Below are 22069 nucleotides of genomic sequence, written 5' to 3'. Positions count from 1 at the left end.
AATGGCACATGGACTTTGAAGTTATGGTCGATGCGAGATGAAACGTAAGAAGGTGGCTAGAACAATGTGCGTTTTATTTCAGGATTCATAAAAAAAATTTTGTGGAAGAGACATAGGCGGGCTTGCTTCCTCCTGTTAGAAAGGGTAGGAAGGTCTAGAGAAGTTTTAATTGATAAATTGATAATTGCTTAATCTTGTTGCACATGCAGTCTGATTCTCAGATGCTCACACTTTGGTTGTGCAGGCAATTTTATTCACACATGCAAACAATCTGACTGCACATGCAATCTGATAGAGACATTATTTCGGCACAAAATTTTGCCTGTGATAACTAGAGGCCGAATTGTCAGGCACTAAAAAGTGCGTTTCAGGTGCCAAAAATAGGCAGGCAAAACATTGTTTTAGTCCTCCAAAATTGTAAATATAGGCACAGTAAATTTTTACATAAATGCAAATCATTTGCAGGAACACGAGGCCCCTTTGTGCAGCCACCTTCCCGCGGCTACACAAAGGAGCCTCCTGTTCCCTGCCCACCGCCACAACCAGGTCTTCAAGGCAGTTCTTGACTTCCTTGGGCACGCTGGACTGGACAAGCCACTCGCCACGTTCTCGGCCATGGTCGCCACTCTCGGCTTCTTTTCTTTCTTCTTCCCATCTTTATTTCTCTCTTCCCGTTCCTCTGCAGACGTTGAGACGGGCTTCCATTCAGGCTTGCAGAAATAGTGCCATTTCTTCCCCTCAAAATTTCCTCCTCCTCCTCCAACCGCTCCCAGTTGTTTTATGGAAGTTGGTTGAACTAGAGGGCTAGGTTGAACACCATAGAGTTTCGAAAGGTCAAGATTGCCCAGTAACATGAATAATGGTCTCAAACTGCACTAAAATGCGAAATTTGAGGTTAAATAGTGCTTATATAGGTGCCGTTTTTGAAAATAGGCGTTTATAGGAAATTATAGGCATTTAGGCACAAACCCCAAAAATAGGCATTTATAAGCATGGTGTCGGAACAAAATGTTTTTCGTTTCGGTTTTAGTTTCGTTCCACCGCAAAAAGTTCCATTCCGTTTCTGTTCCGAAACGAAAAAAAAATGTTCCGTAACGGTTCGTAACGGTTTTTTATGCAAAAACTTGAACTCAAGGTAATCATAAAAAACATTGGATTTGTGATATATAGTTACTTGCCCTCCTCTTAATTAAGAAAGCGGGACAGGGGTAAAACACGTTCTTCAGAGGAGTGGAAGAAACAGTACCACGAATTGCTACCAACTAGCACAAATAAGTACTATACCCTTCAAAGTCATAGTATTTATTTTCTCAGAAGTCAATTACAACTTTTTTTAGCGGGCTTTGTGTCAAGCGAGTGAGCACGATCTCAAAAGCAGCACGTCATTGAGTGCACTCTCTGTGCGAGACCGCTGATCTGATAAAAAAGTTTGCCAGGCCTGCGCGGAACACGCAGCACAGTCACAGCGTAAGCTGGAACAGCGGCCTTTCTAAGCCCATTCTATACTCTCTCGGGGAAACTAATACAAGTACACATGCAAGGTACCCACTACTCCATAAATCATCATAATTTTTCTGTAGTAGCGAAGCACCCACTATGCCACTTTTTCTTGTTCTTCGGAGAATCGTGGTACCTGCTACACATCTGTGAGGCATCATGTGCACTTTGTGCTATGGTTAATGACGATGAAGAATTATGGCTGAGCCTTTGTAACGGGTTGAAAGCGTTCAACGACTGACTCCTTGAGCAATTCGCATTGTGTGATGCCAGGTTGCTATTTTACTCTTCTGCCACGCTGTATTACATGTTAACGCGATTCCTTGGCCAACATGACGCCTCTATAGAGTACTTTTGCGGAGAAATTACAAACACCAGCGTGACACTGTGGTTGAATACTCGACTGCCACGCACAGGGCGCGGGTTAAAATCCCATCCGATCCTAGAAATTGGTTTCTTATTTCATTTTTTTTTATTTCGTGCGACAGTGGTTACGGACACCGGCAGCGGCAGCGGGGGACATCTATGGCACCAAAGTCAGCTGTTGTGATCTCGTAACAGCTTTCACATAACAAACTTCAGCGCCGAGAATGCCCTTGCCACGCTGGCCTGCGTGACAGGCACGCAAAAGTCGACTTGTGTTAATATAAACATCTCTGGTTGCCACTGTTTTCGTTTTTCGCACAATCGAACATATCATTGCTTTGGAATTCCTGCCTGAGGTACGAATACTGTACTCTGAGATGTGCATAATTGCTCACGTTGCTTGACCTCAGTTGTTCCGGACTGCCCAGTTTTCTCGTGAACCGAAAAACAATTTAAAAAAATATCGGTTTCACTCCGGAATGAAATAATAGATAAAGTTTCGGTTACGTTTTCGTTCCGGTCAAAAATATCGTTTTTTTCGTTTTTCGTTTTTGGTTTTCGTTCTGTTCCGACACCCTGTTTATAAGCACTATAAAAACGCTATAAAAGCCCTTCTTGACCTCTCATTCATGCTATATATCAAAGTGGCACGATAGGAACGCAAGGGACAAAATAGGCATTTGCCTAAAATCTGGTCTCCAGTGATGACGTTCCAGAAGGTTCTTTAACAGTTCTTTAAGTGGCAAAAAATGGTCGCCAGGAAAAGACAAATGAGTACTTGTGTCCGTATGCTTCCAAAATTTTCATCAAGAGCCCACCTTTGTGGAGTGATCATTTGTGTTGCAAATAAGCTAATTACAACTGAAAGGGGCACTATACTCTTGTTTCATATACAGTTGAACCCCTTTATATGAGACACACACCAGGGAGCAGTTCATGTCCCTTATATGAGGTGTCTCTTGTAAGCAGGGTACCGTGTTCTCATTTTCTGATCGACCCTTAGCATTTCGATGTAGGCTCACAGGTGTCTCTTACATCAGTGCCTCTTATAAAGGGGTTCAACTAGTTGAACTCCTTTATAAGAGACATGCACTGGGGAACAGTTCTTATAACTTATATGAGGTGTCTCTTATAAGCAGGGTACCATTTTCTCATTTTCTGATCATTTTCTATTTTGGTGTAGGCCCACAGGTGTCCCTTATACCCAATAGTCTCTTACATCAGTGCCTCTTATAAAGGGGGGCAACTGTTTAAGCAAAACTTGAGGTACCCACTTCAAGATGAGAAATCGTTGAACAAGGAGGAATGTCACTTTAGTGAACGTTTCGACAACTTAAGTTGTCTTCGTCAGGGTTCTCTATGACGAAGACAAATCAACTCAACTCGTTGGCTCCAGCAACGTTCCCTGTTCAGTGATTTCTCATTGCTTCAAGCCTCCAGCTTTCCCTGAACTTCTGTCTTACTTTGGATAGGCAACCACAACGTAACTCAGTGTAGAACTAAGCCATGCCTTTATGCTACGAAATGTGACAAATTCATTACAACAAAGATGTGGTAGATCTAAGCGCACCTACCGCTAAAGCAGCATGAAAATAAGCCGCAGAAGAGTTGGATACAAAGTGCTTGTAAACGTGGTTTCTTCGTGTCAACGTCGAAACCTCTTGATTTAGATTTTTCAGACAACCTTGAAGTAAGGAAACAGGGTGAAAAATGATGCAGAAAGGCACCCAAACAATCACTCGTAGTACTCAGCGCCGCCACTGCCGCTGAACCGGTGACCACTGCCTCCACCATTGCATTCGCAACGGTTGCGACTTGCAAAGCCAGTGGCACATGCATCCTAGACCACAGCAGCCCCCGGAAAATCATTTGAAAAGGCAAAGATAGCTTTGCTATAAAAACACATGGCAGCATTGTGTGGTCCATAAGTTCTAGACCCTGTGGGGGCACTGGCAGTTGTATTTGTTGTTAGCTGGTAAGTTGTATTTGCTTTACATTTGTATCCTGACACTTCAACAGCACTGTATTCGTGATTACGTGCCACCGTTTCCACAGGCCTTTCTCAAAATCTTGGCAACAAGGCTTAGCAGGCATGGCTGAACAAACAGATGATCTCAGTAGTAAGGACAAAACATACCTGATGCTTATTCCAGAGCATGAGGTGACATAAAGCAATGGTAAATTTTCATCGTTCATTTATTGCTGTCAGGGTGGCGGGCAGGTAGCATGGGCGAGTTCTGATCGAATTGGGCGACCACATCTGCATAGTTGCTGCCATGTTGCTTTGTAACCACAATTACGGACACAATAATCAAAAGCATATGATGTACACGTGAATGGAGATTGACATATCACATATCACTGCAATGCAGCACTTGCCAAACAAGCAGAAATGTTTCAATTGTGCCGTTTATAAACTGCATACAGAATGGTGTTTTGCTGCGCTAGCATGCTGCCTGCTTACACCTCGTTGAGTCCACCCTGCTGCAACCAACTCGTGAGGAGTGGCTTTTCAGGCTAGTTGGTTTTTCATGATCAACAAGGGTAAAGCGCAAAAACAAGATGACGTGCACTAGTGTCTGTCATCGGCACCAGTCCACATCATCCTTTTTTCTACTTTATCTTCGTTGAGCTTGTTAGATGGACTATAGACTGTCCATCAGTCGGTCCTGGACTATCTGTTGGATGTATTAATCATAGATGACTGTATTGTAGCATGTTTTGTAGGCTATAATTTAGAAGAACATAATAGTGGGGCACTTTTGTTTCATGCCATTGTTCACAAACAGAGCTTTTGCAACTGGATGCAACATACACCACTAATTGAAAAAAAATTTGTCGTGGCTACAAGTGTAAAGATAACAGATGACAATTCTTATCTTAGAGTGAAAGAACTTTAAAGGGCCCGTGTGAAGTGAACTATACCTTCTCTGAAGCCAGGTGTGTTGGTATTTCATGATTGCATGAACAGTGTGGAAGGGACACAAAAACAAGGGGCCGTGTTAATTGTAATAAAAGTTAGTTGGAACTCAGCACCATTCCTTCTCGGTCCCTTCTTTTTATGTCCTTTCTGTGCTGTTTATGCAATCAACCTTCTCTGAAGTGCCTTTTCATTCAGTTCAAATAAGACAATGACCTTCTTTGGTGTTCGTTCCAAAAGAAATAGAGCATAACTGTAAAAAAGCTTGGCTTCTCAACTTTCTTTTCTCCTTCTGGACCACTATCACCTCCTGTGAGAAAAGTTGTCTTTTCAGCAGCTTGAAACTGATGTGCGCTTCTTGCCTTCATTCACTGCACATTTCAGGCGGAACCGCGGTGCCCAAAAGTTCAAAGACACAGCCACAGCCGACGACGAGATGTCGGACCAGCCCGTGTCCGGAGCCGTCGTACCAATCTGGGAGTCTGGCATCTTTTCCAGCATAGACCCCGACAACACTGGGTGAGTAAAAAAAAAAAATTTAGACCTCTTTAATTTCCAGCTTGCCAGTGCGCTAGATTAAGGCTGCTGCTTGTGACAGTTTTCTCGGTGGTAATGTTGAATGAATTGTAGAAGTACATGTTTCGCTATGCCCATACACTGAGGACAACTTTTCGTTGAATTGCCGCCTTCGCTGTTTTAACGGTGACTTCTGCAGTCTGGCAAGAAGCATGATCCTCGGAGACGTTGTAAGCAACTGTCGCAGAAATCAACACTCGCTTGAGCCTTGAAAAATTCGGGTAATTTCAGTCATGTAACTGCTGCAATAATTTCTACAAACACAGTTCAGGACTTGATGGAGTGCTATTCGACCCACGTGACACTATTGCAGCAAACGTGAATTTTGTCATGGACTAGCGTGAAGAAACAGTACTTGACCAAAGCCTGTCGGAAAACATGGAACTGTCTTACGAGTGACCGTCCTCTCTCGCGAACAAGGAGTGTAGGCACGTTTAAAGCGTCAGCTGTGTCATTCATATGGTCACTGACATGTTTTACGATTGCTAGGGCTTCTAAAAATGGGGTCGCAGTTCCTTCAACTGTTGAAAGTATACAGTATGGTGTCGAATTTGTCATGTATACATCTAACCATAACAGCCACCATTCATGTGCATAGGCTCTCTGTCTTCGTAATGCACGAAAATTTTGTCGCAATGCAGATATAATTATCAAGTTATTTTGTAATGAGCATGAAGCCTTCCTTGCAAGTATCAGGGGCAATACACATATACTTGTAGCCAGCGACATTAAAAATTAAACGCGAGGAATTGTTTTTTAACGGAGTATTCACTTTTAACCACGAATTTGGAGCCGAGCAGGTGGCCGTTGTTGAGTACGGTATACGTTGGGTATCCCATGGTTGACAGAAATTTTGGGACAGGCAACGTGCCCGGTGTGCCACATACTTGCAATGACCATACCTCTAATTAGTATCGAGTATGATTAACACGCCTTTGTGTTGGTTGCAACTTTGTTATAACATCAGCTTGTTTGTATAACCGTGCCACTACTTTCTTCACCAATGTCCCACCTCGGAGGAGAAAAGTCACTGCCACTGTCCACGCTGAATCCCCGTCGAGAAAACAGGTTGTTCTCTCTCCTCCTCTCGCATGATTCTCAAGTCATTTGCTTCCTACAGACTTCTTGTACGCAAGCCTGCATATTGATGTCAAGACCATTGACGACTGTCTCGGGCGTATTGGATGTCAAAGTCCTCACGTACAAGTCGTCTTTCTTGTGTGCGTCGATGCATTTTCCTGTATTGCGATGCGTATTTAGGACTGGAAACGGGTCTGACTTGACTTTTGGCTTGTAGACCTTTGATGTCCTTTTCTAGATGTGGTTTACAAAACGTGGCAGGATTATAGACTGATTTGTTGCACATCATTTCGTCTTATGCCTTCGTGCGCATCCTGTGATGGCATCTTCTGACCACCATGTTGCATGATTGTTGTCCTTGTAAATCGCACCCATGTGCTCCCATGCCGTTCCACATTTTATTTGCATATGTGTCCATACACATGGCACTTGCATGAAAACTGCGTTTAGCTGCGGCATTACTTTCTACTCCAACTTCTCTGTCACTTCCCCTTGCTCAGTTGAAAGTGTTCAATGTGGTACGAAACCTTTCTTGTTCTGGTCGTTGTAGTATTTTACTGTTTGCAGTTCTCTTCAATGGCGTTGATCGTATCCACGAAAAGAAACAAGCATTACTATACTACCTGGTTGTAATTGTGTGGAATGCAGTTGTTGCATGTGAAAGGTTCCAAGCATCCTTTTTTTTTTTTAAGTTTGCACATTCTGTTTAAGCTTGAGCAAAGCTTGTTTGCTTATTTCAATTCATTGACTATCTGGTATGCAACGTGACGCATGCACCAGAAGCCTGCTCCCTCTGCACATATGAATCGCTTCCTTGGCAAGTTGAACATTTGGTTGCAGTGGGAAAATTAGGTTGGGTTGCTTTAGCTAACCTAAGCTAACTTTCCTGCGTTGCTGCCACCCGCAGCAGCATCTTCTTAAAGAATGGCCTTCCATTACGATGTAGCTTAGTTCTTCTCTGCTTTATTCCAATTTAAGCAAAATTCTAATTTGACCAAGGAAGACTGTATTGAAACTGACACTTCTGCTCCTGTGTTTGGAACTGAAGTGCAAAGCCTACTAGCGTTTTTTTATTTCGATCTTTGTTACCTACATATAATACTTAGCCAGTTTGTTACCTGGATTAAGGATAACCTGGATATAAACGATGGATATCAAGATAACCTGGGTATCAGTGATGTCCAAAATGATGCAGCTATTTGAACAGGTTTGCTTACATTTATGTATTCCTGTCTGGTAGTACATACTTGCCGATGCTCGTGGTCAGTCTCTTCTTCACTGCAACCCTTGGCGGCTGCGTTAACATTCAAGTGAAAGCGACACACCCTGAACGATCAAATTTAAGTGTCTCAGGAACGCGGCAGAGCCAGAAATTGACAGTAAGGCGACTAGGTGCAGGATACTACATGATAATTCAACAACATTATGGTGTAAAAAGACAGTTTTTGTGCCTGCATTAATATTGGAGTTGGAAGCTTGCCTTCCCTCCATGGAGTTCTGGTGTTATAGTTTTTCCTAGCAGCCGGGCAAGCAGGACTAGAAAACTGTTGCAATGATTGGGGGGTTAGTCGGAACCTACAAAAGGTATTGTGTCAGTTTTTGGAAGAACCTAACAGGCAATTTACAAGACATGGTTTTCATGAAGGGAGTTGTGGATTAAAGCTGATTATGAGTCATCGCTGGTCATGGCTCAAGGCTTATGTCAGGTTGAAGTCGTTGTTGAAAGCAAACTACAAGTCATTCTTCTCAGGCTAATGACGAGTCATGGTGCCATAGCTGAAGTTATGGTCAATTGCTGAAAGCTAATGTCAAGTCATAGTTGAAATCAAATTATAGGTCATTCATGTCACTGCTGAAGCCTAATGATGTCATGGTGCTATAGTTGAAGTCATGGTTAATTGCTGAAGGATAATGTCAAGTCATGGTTGAATTCATTGTTGAAAGCACATTGCAAGTAATTCTTGTTGCTGATGGCTAATGATGAGTCAAGGTGTCATAGCTGTGTGATAGCTGAAGTCAGGGTTAATTGCTGAAGGCTAGTCGTAGTTGAAGTTATTGAATGTGAATACAAGTTGTGTCATGGCTGAAGGCTAATGACGAGTCATGGTGCCATAGCTGTAGTCATGGTTAATTGCTGAAGGCTAATGTCAAGTCTTGGTTGAAGTGTTGAGAATGAATTACAAGTAATTCTTGTTACGGCTAAAAGTTAACAATACGTTGCGGTGTCACATCTGAAGTTGCAGTTAAAGTATAATGAGAAATTGTGGTTGTCATTGAGAATGAGGGCAAAGTCAGTGGGACACATCTGAAAGGGTGACATTTTTATTCATTACTTCAGTGAACTTTTCTTCAATGCAGTGAGAAAGCAAGAGCTGCGCAAACCTTACGTTCGGGTCACATGTAAACAGTGGAACGTTCTCTCATCACTTACACCAATGCACTTTAACTGCTTTTTTTTTGCTTTTCATCTCCCGTTTACAAAGCACGCAAGGTTGTGAAAAAAAAAAAGTCTCTCTACAGTGCCTACTGTACCTGCCACTGGCACACATCTCTCCTACTTCTAGACAAGATGAAACTTTCACCCACACACAAACATGCGCGTGTAATGTTTTTATATATGTATATATATATATATATCTCTCTCTGGGCATCTGTGTGAAATTGTGTAAGGTGTTTCAATTGCATATTTCTCACACAAGGCAAATTCTCAGCTATGTGGCGAGGTTCTTCTTTTCACGCGTACACCTTGAAGTATCAAAGTGTCTTTGGGATCGCGAATCTCCTAGCACGTGGCACTGACGCAGTTCTGTGTAAGTAAATAGTGCCCTCTACTATAAGCTGTTTTGAGAAGCTACTCTACAGGCCTATAGCGAGTTTACAGAAAACACTCAAGCGAAGGTTGATTGTGAGAGATCGGAAAAAGACTCCGGCCGTGGCCAGTTTCGACTAGGCGGTAGGCCGTGACACTTAAGCTGCGGTGAAACTTGCGGCACATCTTTCTCCACGTCCTTGAAGCAAGAGGGGACAGAGATCTAAGGGCTTCACCGGTTAAGCGTTTCCTTTTGTGAAATCCTATGGATAGAGCTTAGGAGCTAAGCATTGCTTTGTCACCTTTGACTCGTCTGTGATGTTAGTATACATTCCTAAGGCGCTGCTGCCGTGGCCAGACAAACATGCCAGCTCTTAAAGCCTTTCGGGTCTGTGTCGAGTTCTTTCCTGTTGCTTGGTTATAAGTTACTGTGAATGTGGATTAAAGTGCTTACGGGGAGAAAAAAAAAAGAAACCCTTAGCTATTTTTTCATTCGTACAACGTTTGACTGTACCTACGATTGTTAAATTGACCATTTTTCAATTAATAATGCCATTAGACCTTTTTCAGAATTGTAAAGCTAGTTTTCCTACAGTGCAGTTAGCCCAACTAATGGCAGCTAGTCACTTCGGCAAACAGCATGTTCAAGCACAGTTTGTTTGCGCTATGACTAGGAAAGTGTAGATTCGGCTCTCTCGATATAAATACGCATAATAGACAAGCCCCAGCACTTACAACTAGGACCTCTTCTCCACTTGAAGCACGACAGGTGCTGCCATTAGTTGGGCAAATATGCAGCGCAGAGAAGTGTACTTGTCGATTATGAAAAGGGTCTACTTCAAGCTGGTCTACTGGCACGTCATTTTCAAGTTTGAGCTGGTACCAAAGTTTAGCTGTAGAAACTCTTAGTTAGGTATTTGATTTGCTTCGCGTGCGCCCTGCAGTGCACCAAGCAGAGGCAACATCAACCCAATGTTCATTGGAACTGGGCATGGCTGCAAACATGCCTGGCACCACCTTTTCCCAATGTTGGGTCAACATCAACGTCAATATTGGGTCAACTGTCAGTGCTACTCTTGGTGTTTGGTGACGAGTGATGCGGTTAACACGGTGTTTTTCAAAAGTTCAACAGCCTCCTCAGGAACGCCGTATCTCCAGCAAGTAACAGTGCCATGACATTGTAAGGACGAGGCTAAGCGCTGGACCAACATGTACAGCCAGGTTCAATTTTAAAGGGAATGCGAGTTTTAAAATGTATCAATGATTTGTAGTGCGGCCTGAATGAAAAAGCAGGCCAAATCAAGTGCTTTGCGACTTGCATACGATCAGTCCACAAACTCTTTACAAATGTGTAGGGAAGAACTATAAACTGAAGTGTCACAGTTTCCAGACAATGGTTCCTTGACAGTATGGTTTCAAGCATGCTTGCATTGTACACTGCGGTTGCCACTTTGCCCGTGGTATCCAATATTACTATCCCCATCAGCAAGGAGTGCAGCTTGCCAGGCTCGTGACGCTCGCGCTATGAGTGACCTTGAGTTTGTCGGACTCCGTGCTGATGTTGAATAAAGAACGTTCCACAAGCCATGTTCTATGTTTGACTGACAGAGTGTTGTGCATTGTAGCACTTGCCCACGACAGCAGCTGGGGTTTCTGTGCAACTGTGTGATCCCTAAACGAAGCGCACAAATGGATCGACTGATGTACCTAGGGCGAGGGAAAAAAAAAAGCAAATTCAAAACACTTCTAGTCATGATCACCACCACAATGTATGTACGACCAGGATCACTGAAAACTCTTACTCCAAAGAATTAGCAAAAAGTGTGTCTCAAAGGTGCCCGTGTAGCAGAGGCACACAAAAAAGTACACGCACCAATGCTTGAGGGCACCGCACAGTTCATTGACACATTCTGGCGTCGCTGTTGAGAATGTCTGTCTCACACCAGTTCTTTACAACAGGCAACAGAACGTTGACCTTAAGCACACTCCTACGGGCTCTGCTGGGCCACTGCTTGAAATCCTCACAATTGGCACTGTTGTCAGTGTATGGGGGGGGGGGGGGGGGCACAACACAGTGTTGGTGACTGTCCGTAGCGCTGTTGATGGTTGACGTGAGGGCTTTTCGACACCGTTCACAGGTGTCAGTCCACAAGAAGCGACAAGCCTTGAAATATGAATACATTTGAGCTATACACTGGTGTTGTGAGTACATTGAGGTGACTATTGCACGTTCCTGTGGCTCGTTTATTAAACTACCTTGAAAGTTTGTTTCCAGCCATAAGCTTTCTTCGGAAACTTGGTGGAACGAGGACTGTTTGTGTGTTTCCAAGTGGGATGCGTGGGTGACCATTGTCTCGCCATGGGAAGTATTGACATATGAGACTCCCGGCTATCAAAAGTTGGGAAACACGTTCGTTCAGGGATACCAGAGCCCACTCTCTTTTTTGCGAAAACTATTTGGTATTTGCCGAAACACCACTGTGTAAGAGGAGGGAGTCTGCCTGCAAGTCCTCGCGTTACGATGTCTGCGGAAAAGTGTTGGCATTCAGACAACAGCAACAACAACAGAAAAAGACTTTGATGATTGTCGCCTGAGAGGGGCGGTATAGTGTGATGTGACGAGGCAAAAATAAGATATCAACAACAAGGAATGGGATCGAGTGACGCGTGACGAAACGCTGTTGTTTTGTTCATTCTGCACAGAACATCGCGCACAGGAACATATGCACAAAACGCGCACACATCTCTTATCTCTGCACTGCGTTCTCGTTTCTAACGTTCGTAGAAAGGAAGTGTCTTCGCGTTTCACGCACATGTCGTCGAGTTTTTTCTTTTTTGTCTTCGGTAGTTTCGGTTTTCAAACGATGCTCGCACACGCGCCGATGTCAGTCACCTTTCGGAAGAACGAGGAGTAAAAGAAAAACACAGGTCCGTAGGCGTTTTCTCGCATCTCAGAGTACTAAGACTGAGCGAGACTGGCGCGCGCGTGTATTGCGAAACGAGTTTTGGACGTTTCCAAGGCTTGCGACGCGGGGGTCACACAGTGCACAGCCCTCCGTACGTCGACGTAAACATACTTCAATGCGGCTCGGCTCATCTCCCAAGTCGGTCGTCTCCTTTTCAGACACGTGTCGGCAATGTTGTTGGGCAAGCTACGCTTTTCGCCGGTGACATTCTATACCGCGAATAAGGAAAAGAAACAAGACAAGTAAGAAAGCCTGTAGGCAAAGAAGTTCGCCATCCCTTTGAAAGTGACGGATGAGGGCGTTGTCGTCGTCCGAGCTGGCCGTCTGCCCCCCAGCCGCCGTCGCGTAGTCTTTCCTTTTATTTTGACGTCAGGAGGCCTGCTATGAGACACGGTCGATTTTGACGGATGCCGAGGCTACGGGAAGGGGTCGTCGACGTCACCGTTGTGACTCCTTTGTCGTCTTCCAATCTTCCGAGCTTCTTGTTCGCTGCTTAGGTTGCGTGGGTTGACTCGGAACGATGCACGCACGGTACCCGCTTCCCTAAGCGTACTACGTACTGGTTCGTCCGTCCCCCCTCCCCTCGCCCCGTTTTCACTGCTCGCAGTTTTTTTGTCCTTCAGATTAACGAGAAGACATGGCTTGACTCGGCTTCCCGCCGTTCTCTCGCTCGTTGCGTCCCTTTTGTTGTCTTTCGAAGAAGGCCCGGATAGCCGCCTTTCGTAGCCGCAGCCGTCTTTGTAGGTGCCGGGTTGGCTTTGGATGTCGTGACCTTTTTATATTGAGATATCCTGCCTGCTGTGTTCTTCTCTCTCTCTCTCTCTTTCTCACCCTGTTTTGTCGTCTCCGCATCGCCGAAAAAAGAAGGCATCTCGTATTTCTGGGACGCGAACGAAAGCATGATCCATCAAGTAGGTCTCCGTGGTCGGGGAAGAGGGTCCTGCCGAGTAAGTCAGGGCACGGTGGCGCCACCACATTTCATCCAAGAAATCTGGGATGTTCATTTCTTTCGCATCCGCTCGTGCTTCTTCGCTATCGTAACCGTTTTTGCTTTGCAAAGGCGATGGTCGAAGGGCTTGCATGCACTCACCGGCCGAGGATTCTAATTTGTTGAGATCTCGTCGGTGGCTTGCGTTGACGTCACTGAAACCGCCATGTTCGAGCACCATCACGGGGGGGGGGGGTCGCGACTTTGTGATGCCACATTGATGGTATCAAGACATCACATGCATGTTCTTATGTTATTCGCGTACAGAGGCGTTCCTGTCACGTCGTTATCACGTTAGAGCAGGTGAACCGCAACTTGCTTGTCATCGAAGCCGCCATCGTGGAGTGCCATCGTGGAGTCCATGTCTTAACGTGCAAGCTATCTACAGAAAGCGGTCATCTATCGCCTCGTCGATATTACGAGTACGGCGACGACGAAGTCACCGACGCGCAGGCTGGAACGACGTTTCACAGGTTTGCCTTAATCGAAGACTCTTTCTGCATTGTCCCGCTCTTATCCAGTCCGTGCGTTGCTCTCAATATCAGGTATTGACATGTGCGCTAACTACTTCTCAACAAATCCAGGTCGTAAAAAAGTCCCTTCCTGCGAGAGACATGCTTAGTTAGCTGCGCTCGCTGTAACGCTTCCACTTGGCAGTTGCGTACTTTAGAACAAACCACGTGACCCGACGTGACTCGCCAATCCACGAAACCGCGCGAAAAAGAGCGAGACGTAGTTCAGAGAAGCACTGTGCGATCTTCGAAGGTGGAGCTAGCCGAACGTCTTTCACGATGGCTCACTCCTCTGGCTTGTCAATGACGGCGTCTTTGTAAACGAAGGGGAGTAAGAAGAGTATACTTTCTCTTAAGTTACACCTTCATCTTTTCTGATCTCGGTGCAGGTTCGGAGTTACTCTGTACTTTACTCCTTCTCGGATGGAGGAGTGTTTCACGATGACTCCCTCTGGCTTGTCATTCGCGACGTCACTTTGTAAACGAAGAGGAGTAAGGAGAGAGTGTACTTGCTCTCAAGTTACGCGTTCATTTTCTGTTGACCTTGGTGCAGATTCGGAGTGATTCTACAGTTTTACTCCTTTTAGGTGTTGGTTATCAGCAGCATCGGGCGATGGGGTTGTACAGCGGCAGCCGTCCGTTGGGGTGAAAGAATCGGTAGTAGATGAGCATGAAGAGAATGCCGACGGCGAAGCTGCCGATGACGCCGACGAGCAGCGGCAGCCGGTACCAGAGCACCGGGTCGGCGCGGAAGTACCACAGCACGATGAGGGCGGTGTTCTCCAGAAAGGCGATGACGTAGTAGGCGCTGTACTTGTACCGCGTTGGCTCGTCCTGCGAGAAGGGAAGAGGAGAGAGAAAAAGAAGGTTTATAGGGCGTATACTCGAGTAAAAGGTCTGATTAAGTGGTAGTAGCTGTAGCAGTAGTACTAACCGCCGCTGTGGTTTAGTGGTTATGGTGCCCGACTGCTGACCCGAAGGTCGCGGGATGGAATCCCGGCCGCGGCGGCCGCATTTCGATGGAGGCGGAATGCTAGAAACCCGTGTATACTTAGATTTAGGTACACGTTAAAGAACCTCAGGTGGTCGAAACTTCCCGAGTTCTCTCCCTACGGCGTCACTCATAATCATATCGAGGTGTTGGGATGTTAAACCCCAACAATTATATATTATTTGCGGTCACCGCATTGCAAAATATAACAGCACGAGGGACGGGACTGAAGACACAAAAACCACAGGACAAGTGCTGTGTCGCGACTTTCGAGCGTCATCTTTTGACGCCTGAACGGCGGTCAGCAGTAGGACTGGGAGAGGTAAAGAATGGAGTAATGGATGAAGTAAAAGAGGAGGGGGTGAATGATGCCTACTCATGTACGGCATCACGTTTTCCTACTCCTATTTGTAGTACGTTAAACGAAGCTACAGCCGCTCTGAGGCACAGTAAAGAATACTGACACGTGTTACTGCCCCATTAAATGTAAGTACGCTCAACAAGTGACAAAATAGAATATGAAGCGAGGACAGGATGCCCAGACATTAGACCAGGATTTGGAGGCATTTGTACATTCTGCGTCTGCCAAATTGAGTAGAACTCGTCCGGCGACTTGAACAGTTTCGGAGCCATAGGAGCAACTGGCGCGGTAATCAGTCCACCAGTCAATCAGATGGAAAGTAATAATAATAAAAAAAGGACATTCAGAAAGCTTGCTTCTCCGCACGAGTAGTCTTGTTACAGAGAAGTCAGCTTTGCAGGCAGTGTTTGTAAAGCTAGCTTCTCCTCACAAGTAGTCTTATTGCGGAAAAGCCAATCGAGAAGGGTGCTCATGTTATTAAACAGAAAAAAAAAAAAGAGCCCGTTGATGCGCGTCGCGAGAGCATGCTCGTCGAAGATGGTCCTACCTCAACCTTCAGGTTGTATACACCTTTTAAACGTAGGCTTCTTGGGTGCCGCCATAGTCCCCTCTGGGCTGTAGTAAATATGTGTGGCCCCAAAAGATGCACTGCCGAGGCAGCGACGTCACCTTTGTACTCCCGTGCAACAGCCCACAAAGGAGGCGCTCCCCCTCTCCGTTGAAAAGCTCTATACTGTCACGTCGTCGTGACGGTGAAGGAGACTGCATTCGGGCTATTAAAGACTAAACGCTTTATTGGGCGAACTTGTGCCCAGGAAACGAAAAGTCAAAGTGCAAGTATGCACGCTGTACACTGACAGCGGCTATCACAGCGTCGGTCGTCGCTAATGTGATCAGCAGTAAGGCGCATCGGCATTTATACGTGTGACATCGAAGGTTCTAGCCTTATCCTTGGTGGTCGCGTTAGTTCCAGAATAAGCTGTACTGTTCGCGTTGCGCGCTCGAGGTTATCAGAACAATCTACAATAATCGGGAATGTTATCAGACACTCCGGCGCGGCTTGCACAAGGTAGGGGTTACACGTGTAACGCGTTGATCACATAAAAATCGAAAAAGAAGCTCCCGTCGCAATACAAAGATCGACAAGTTCGAGTTTCCGCTGCCCTACCTTGACGTTGAGGAAGCAGAAGAGGTAGATAGCGCCGATGAGCATGTTGAACAGGTACTCGCGGCACGGCCTGGGGCGGCCGGCGTCGCTGTCGCAGAAGCGCGTGCCCTGGTGCATCACCCACACCGTCATCACGCCCCAGTGGCCGATGCAGGCCGGCAGCAGCCAGTACTTGTACTGCGACGCGAACAGGGCCAGCGCGCCGGCGCGCGACGCCACGGTGCCCAGGCGCCAGAGGAACTGCAGCGCCGATCCGGTGCGGCTCATGTTGTGCTTGTCCGGCACCGAGCGACGCAGTGCCCGGTGGTAGCTGGCCAGCGACCAGCACAGCTCGAACAGGGACGAGCCCACCGAGCCCAGCTGGGCGGCCACTGCGAGAATCGGGTCACGTGTGAATCGAGACATGAAGGTGTCGCTGTTGTAGCGACGGATAGCCAGCGTTATAGCCGAAACTTATGATCGTTTAGCCATTAGCGAGTTTTAGGGCAGCGTATACGTAAGAACGTTACGTTTCACACAGAGCGCGTGCGCGGAACTTCTGCTCATGCGCGCTATGCGAACACGTGGCGTTCTTCCGTACGCAACGCTGTTACGGAAGCCAAGGTTAACCAGTAGTAACCAACATGGATGGATGTTAGGAGCCATCCCCTGTGAAACGGGGTGGTGGTAAGTGCCGCCTAGCCCTTTATTAGGCTTCTTAGCCTCTGCTGCTTATGCTGCTAACGAGTTTTCAACCCCCCCCCCCCCCTGCCCCATAGTTCTAATCCACCAATATTCCAGCCTTCTCTTACTTGTCTCTACGGTAGATTCACTTATGTTCCTAAAACTGTCCTTGAATCTCAACATCTCGGGCATACTTACTCCTTCCTTGGCTATTGGCTTGATACCTTGACATTCAGTTAGTGTACACTCCACGGTTTCTGGTCCCTTTATATTAAGCACGATTCGTCCTCATGAGAAAAATTCTTTCTGTAGCTTCGCGTTCCCCGGCATTCTGATTTGTCCTCAGTGCAGAGAACTTCCCCTTGAATTCAATTGTCATAAAACATTTCGCTTTTTATTTCGCTCTTTCCTGCCCGATGTACATTTAGCCAGCCAGAGGCGACACTAGCGGTCAGTAGCCGACATTAGAGTCAACATTAGCCAACGCTAGGGAAATGACAGTTGGTTGCGAGGGCATACTTTATTTGCCAAGATCGTCGAATCTGATTATGAGGCGTGCGTTAGCAGTGTGCTAGTTCGGATTAACTTTGACCACCCTCCCCGCTTCAAGTGGGATGCCATTTAGAGATAGTCATCTTCATTTAAATATCATTCAAACGTAATAACATATTAAAGTTATTTAAATATAATCATCCGGGCCTCTGTCAAGCCGAAGACCGCAGCTTTTTGCCCTGAAAGCCATTCCAAATCTGTTTGGAAAAATGAAGAATCTGAATTTGAATCTCCTCCTCCTCCTCCTCCTCCTCCTACTACTACTACTACTACTACTACTACTACTACTACTACTACTACTACTACTACTACTACTACTACTACTACTACTACTACTACTACTACTACTACTACTTCTAATGATCATCACCATCGTCGTCATTGCCATCACCATCATCCACACCCACTCACGGTCCGCTCATGCATCATTTGTCCCGTATTCTATTTACGAAAACATCCAGTGTTAGCAACCTTTCGTATGCCCTCTTTTACCTTTCCGCGCAACGGGCCTTGAAGGTCAGGTAATTTCCACCGTCACACCAGCAGCACCGGACGGTTCATTAACGGTGTACCGGCATTGTTCACCCCCTCCCCCTTTTCACCCAGCTTTCTTAAGCCTTTTCATCGGCTCCTGTTTCCTTCGGCCCCTTTTGTTCGGCGCCTCGCGCGTCGCTCGACGTCACTCCCCCCTCCCTCCCTTCCCAGCGTCCCTTTCTAGTTTATCCCTGGTAGCAAGCAGAACGGGAAACGGCTTGGCGCCATCAGCGACTCCGTTATTCAAGCCTTCGTCCGCCGCTCTTTCAAGCCGAACGGCGTCATTGAATAGGCTTTTATAAAGCCTTCGCTGCCTTCGGCGCGACGTCGTTTATATATATAGGCGGCTGCTGCCCAGTCTTGTTCGATGCTTCGGCGCTGATGCCCTTGTACTCGGCGTCTATGGCTCCATTGGCGGGTACGCTATACAGCCTTTCTTCCTTATAGAAGAAGGAGAAGAAAGAGGGAATAACGTTTCGGTTTTCTTTTGTTGCAAGCTTCATCCGAGCGCCCGTCGTTACAGTTAAGCCTGAGCGAAAGGTCTCTCCTCCTCCTCCTCGTTTCACTCTTGCGCGCAGCTCTCCTTGACTAGCGCCCATTCGATCGCGCAATTAATCTTAATAAATGGAGGAGAGGCCAGAACAGGTTGAATACGGTCGCCAAACTAATGACAGCGATAGAGTGCTGCTGCCCGGCTCCACGTAAGAAAGGTAAGGGAGAAAAAGAAAATTCTTTCGTGAGGTCTTCGACTAGCTCCAGTGTTTTTTTTTTCTTTTTTTGGTTCCGTTAGCTTGCTCTTCTATGGCTGTGGATTGACTTGACTCGCCTTGTTTTTCTTTTAATTTTCACTTGGCTTCTGGCTCCTTCTTTCGTTCGCCTTTCTATGTATGGCTGCGGATTGATTTGTCTCGTCTTTTTTCTTTCTTTTTTTGCTTTTCACTTGGCTTCTCCCGCGACTTCGACTTCTCTCGAGACTTCAGATAACGACTGCTCACTCGAAGTGGTTATAAGCGGGAAACCGTGCAGAAATTCTCGCTCCTATTTATTTTTATTTGGTAAGGAAATTATTATTTTTTTCATGTCTCATTTCTTTCTCGCCCAGTTCGCTGACGCGTCATTGCACCTTTTCTTTTATCGTACCTGTTCGGGGGAGCGCCGAGGGAGTGATTATTACGCGATCCGTGCCGTTTCTAAGTTTCGCGCCTCTCTGACTCCTCCCTCCCCCCGATCTTTACTCTTTTTTTTACTCCCTTTATCTAAGAGCGACTGGAAAGAAAAAGGGAGTGTCCGGAACGCTAAGCCTAATGGCGGCTTCGGGTGTTTCGAAACGCGCGTATGTTTGAGAATACGTGATCTCCAATTTCTCGACAAAAATGCCTTGATGCAGTCTATGGTTGATTCATTCTATAGTAAGGTACTAAATTTCGCAAACTTTTGACGTGTAAAGAAGACGAGCCTTACAAGGGTAGCGCTAGTGGACACAGACGACAGGAAGACACACGGGCACAAAGACGTCTGTGTGTCCGTGGGGGGAAAGGTCGCCCCCACTCAGCCCCACCACCCCCTGTGTGCACGCTTATAATTGTCGCGTGTCTGTCCACCGACAGTTGGAGAAAGACAATAGCGCGATTTAGACCAATGCCTAGTTCGTATTCGGGTACACGGAGCCCATATATATGCATGGGGAGTATTCTAAACACGTATGATTAGAGAATAACACTGGAACGATAGGAAAGAAGGGGAATTGACCGATGGGATCGTTTCTTTGCATTACACACAATTAATGAAACCAACAGAAAATTAGGCCAAGGAAAACATAGGGGACATTATTTGTGGTTTCTTAACTGTAGTGTAAGGATTCTCACTTGAATTGAAAGGAATTAATGTGGACGAAAAAAGTCGACCCTTTCCGCCTGTGGGATCCGAACCGACAACCTTCGAATTAGGCGTCCCATGCTCTAACACTTGAGCTACGGCAGAGGGCGCTTTCCCGTCCACATTTTGGTAAGGTATTTGTGCGTGCTTTTTCTCTCGACGCGCCGCTCCATTGTTAATTAATATTTTTTTTTAGTCCTCAACAACCTCTCGCGTCCTTCGCTTCTCGCTCTTCTTTTCAGACGTTCCTTTCTCTCTCCCTCTCTCTTTTATCGTGCCACGCCGTGCCTCATTAGGACGTGATTAACTAACGACTTAAGAGCTCCGTTCGACGTCACGCCGCGCTCCACAATCCTGTACAGCAGCGCATGCTTTTACTCCTTCAAAACTTGCCTCTATCTCGCCTTCGTGACCTCCCCCCGTTACTCATTCTTTTCTATTTTTATTTTTTAAATCTTAGACCATCCTATAAACCGTGTCTTCTTTCCTTCCTTAATCGCATATTTCTCGTGCCTCGCCTTCAGCTCTGGCGGACGCTTCGCGTTTAATTCTAAAAGCAAGACCACCTACATTAAGTTTTGCCCTGATTGCTGCCGTGTATACATCTTCGCTCGCTACAATATTCCTCCCCCCCCTTTCCACCTTTCTTTTGTGTGCTTTGAAGATTTACCTTTGTTTCGATTTGTTATTTTCCCGTCTATACAGCGATCGATACATTAAGCACTCCTTGATGTATACATCTTTCTTTCTTTCTTTCTTTCTTTCTTTCTTTCTTTCTTTCTTTCTTTCTTTCTTTCTTTCTTTCTTTCTTTCTTTCTTTCTTTCTTTCTTTCTTTCTTTCTTTCTTTCTTTCTTTCTTTCTTTCTTTCTTTCTTTCTTTCTTTCTTTCTTTCTTTCTTTCTTTCTTTCTTTCTTTCTTTCTTTCTTTCTTTCTTTCTTTCTTTCTTTCTTTCTTTCTTTCTTTCTTTCTTTCTTTCTTTTCCACCCGCTGTCTCTCTCCCTTTGTAATTAAAAAAAGAATTGCGCTTCTTAAAGTACGCACCACTCCCCCACTGTACGACATCTGGGAGCTTCGAACCGTCTCGCCTTGGCTTTTCTTTCCCTTTTTCGTCTCTCCAGGGGTTAATTATAAACTCGTTTAGCTTTCCCTCTTAATTTCTTTTCCGTTGTCTTGCCAATATATGCACAGCGTTCGTGCATACACCATGGCAACGTTCTCTAACGCGTCCATAGTATATAGCGTACGCAAGAAGCCGAAGCTTATACACGAGTCTGAATTCAGCGGCACGGACACTTTGTAAACGGGACTACGTTTTAACGAGGTCTGGCGAACTCTCACGCGGTCTGGGAGCTGTATTTCTTCGTTTCTTTTTTCGAAATCTTGTTTAAAAATTTTGTTTTTGATGACCGGCCGTTAATAAAGTCTAGTAGCACTCTGCTCTGACTACTTTGTCCGCCGCTGCTGCTTCTGAGCGAACTTCCCTGTGTGCGTGTCTTAATTGCTCGCCCTCGAAATGTGCTGTTTCGAAACCCCCCCTCCCCCCCACCCCCCTTTTTTTTTCTGCAGCACGGAGAAATCCAGCGCGACGGATGGAAGCTTTTGGGCTTCCACTGCGATTCCATCGAAATACTGTTCAAATGCATGTAGGTGGCGTGTCTTTCGCGCATGCTCTGTACACATAGGCGTGAGCTAGGTTCTCCATTAGGAGGGGTGGGCGGGGGTGGGGCCGCTGACTCACCACTACTCCCCCCCCCCCTACCACCCTCCACTTATAGAGAACCCTGTGCAAGCCTATGCGGATCGGAACGGTGGGGTTCGAACCCTCGGCCAACGGTGCGCACAACTGTATATAAACGCTTACCCGTGAACGTGTCTGCGTGCATGCGCAGTCCGTACCGGTCGCACAGGATGTACAGCTGTAGCACGAGTTGCGGCGCCGACTGCATGAAGCTCTCGAGCAGCGCCAGCAGGGCCGTGTCCCGGTCCTCGTGGATCATCAGCAGGTAGTAGTCCACCTGCGTGCATTGTTATGTCATTACTCGTGTCAGTTGTATAATGAAAGTCACGTGAAAGTGCCATCGTGCCTGACAACGTCCGAGAAGGGCAGGGAAAATGCTGGCGCAGGCCATAAAATAAATAGTTGTGCTTGCTCATTATGAAAAACGCCTTATTTGTCTCATATAAGTAAAAAAAATAAAAGAAAATTGCGC

The 22069-nt window shown here is 46.1% G+C and overlaps 2 protein-coding genes across 6 annotated transcripts in view; one reads left to right on the top strand and one right to left on the bottom strand.

Moving 5' to 3' along the window:
• Positions 1 to 22069, top strand: part of LOC119373358 (blastoderm-specific protein 25D) — a 430103-nt gene that overhangs the window by 105568 nt on the left and 302466 nt on the right. For all 4 annotated transcript variants that reach the window (XM_049420437.1, XM_049420436.1, XM_049420435.1 and 1 more), the window contains one exon: positions 5168 to 5302. In XM_049420437.1, the coding sequence (XP_049276394.1) occupies positions 5168 to 5302 (135 nt within the window). The remainder of the gene's footprint in view (positions 1 to 5167; positions 5303 to 22069) is intronic.
• Positions 14119 to 22069, bottom strand: part of LOC125760393 (XK-related protein 6-like) — a 52816-nt gene continuing 44865 nt past the window's right edge. For both annotated transcript variants that reach the window (XM_049420438.1, XM_049420439.1), the window contains 3 exons: positions 21721 to 21874; positions 16235 to 16605; positions 14119 to 14548 (listed from right to left, as the gene is read on the bottom strand). In XM_049420438.1, the coding sequence (XP_049276395.1) occupies positions 14298 to 14548; positions 16235 to 16605; positions 21721 to 21874 (776 nt within the window). In that variant the 3' untranslated portion in view covers positions 14119 to 14297. The remainder of the gene's footprint in view (positions 14549 to 16234; positions 16606 to 21720; positions 21875 to 22069) is intronic.

The sequence above is a fragment of the Rhipicephalus sanguineus genome, chromosome 11, assembly GCF_013339695.2.
Source record: "Rhipicephalus sanguineus isolate Rsan-2018 chromosome 11, BIME_Rsan_1.4, whole genome shotgun sequence".
In the NCBI taxonomy this organism is placed as follows: domain Eukaryota; kingdom Metazoa; phylum Arthropoda; class Arachnida; order Ixodida; family Ixodidae; genus Rhipicephalus; species Rhipicephalus sanguineus.
Note: the sequence above shows the minus strand (reverse complement) of the source record. Positions and strands in the feature narration are given on the sequence as shown.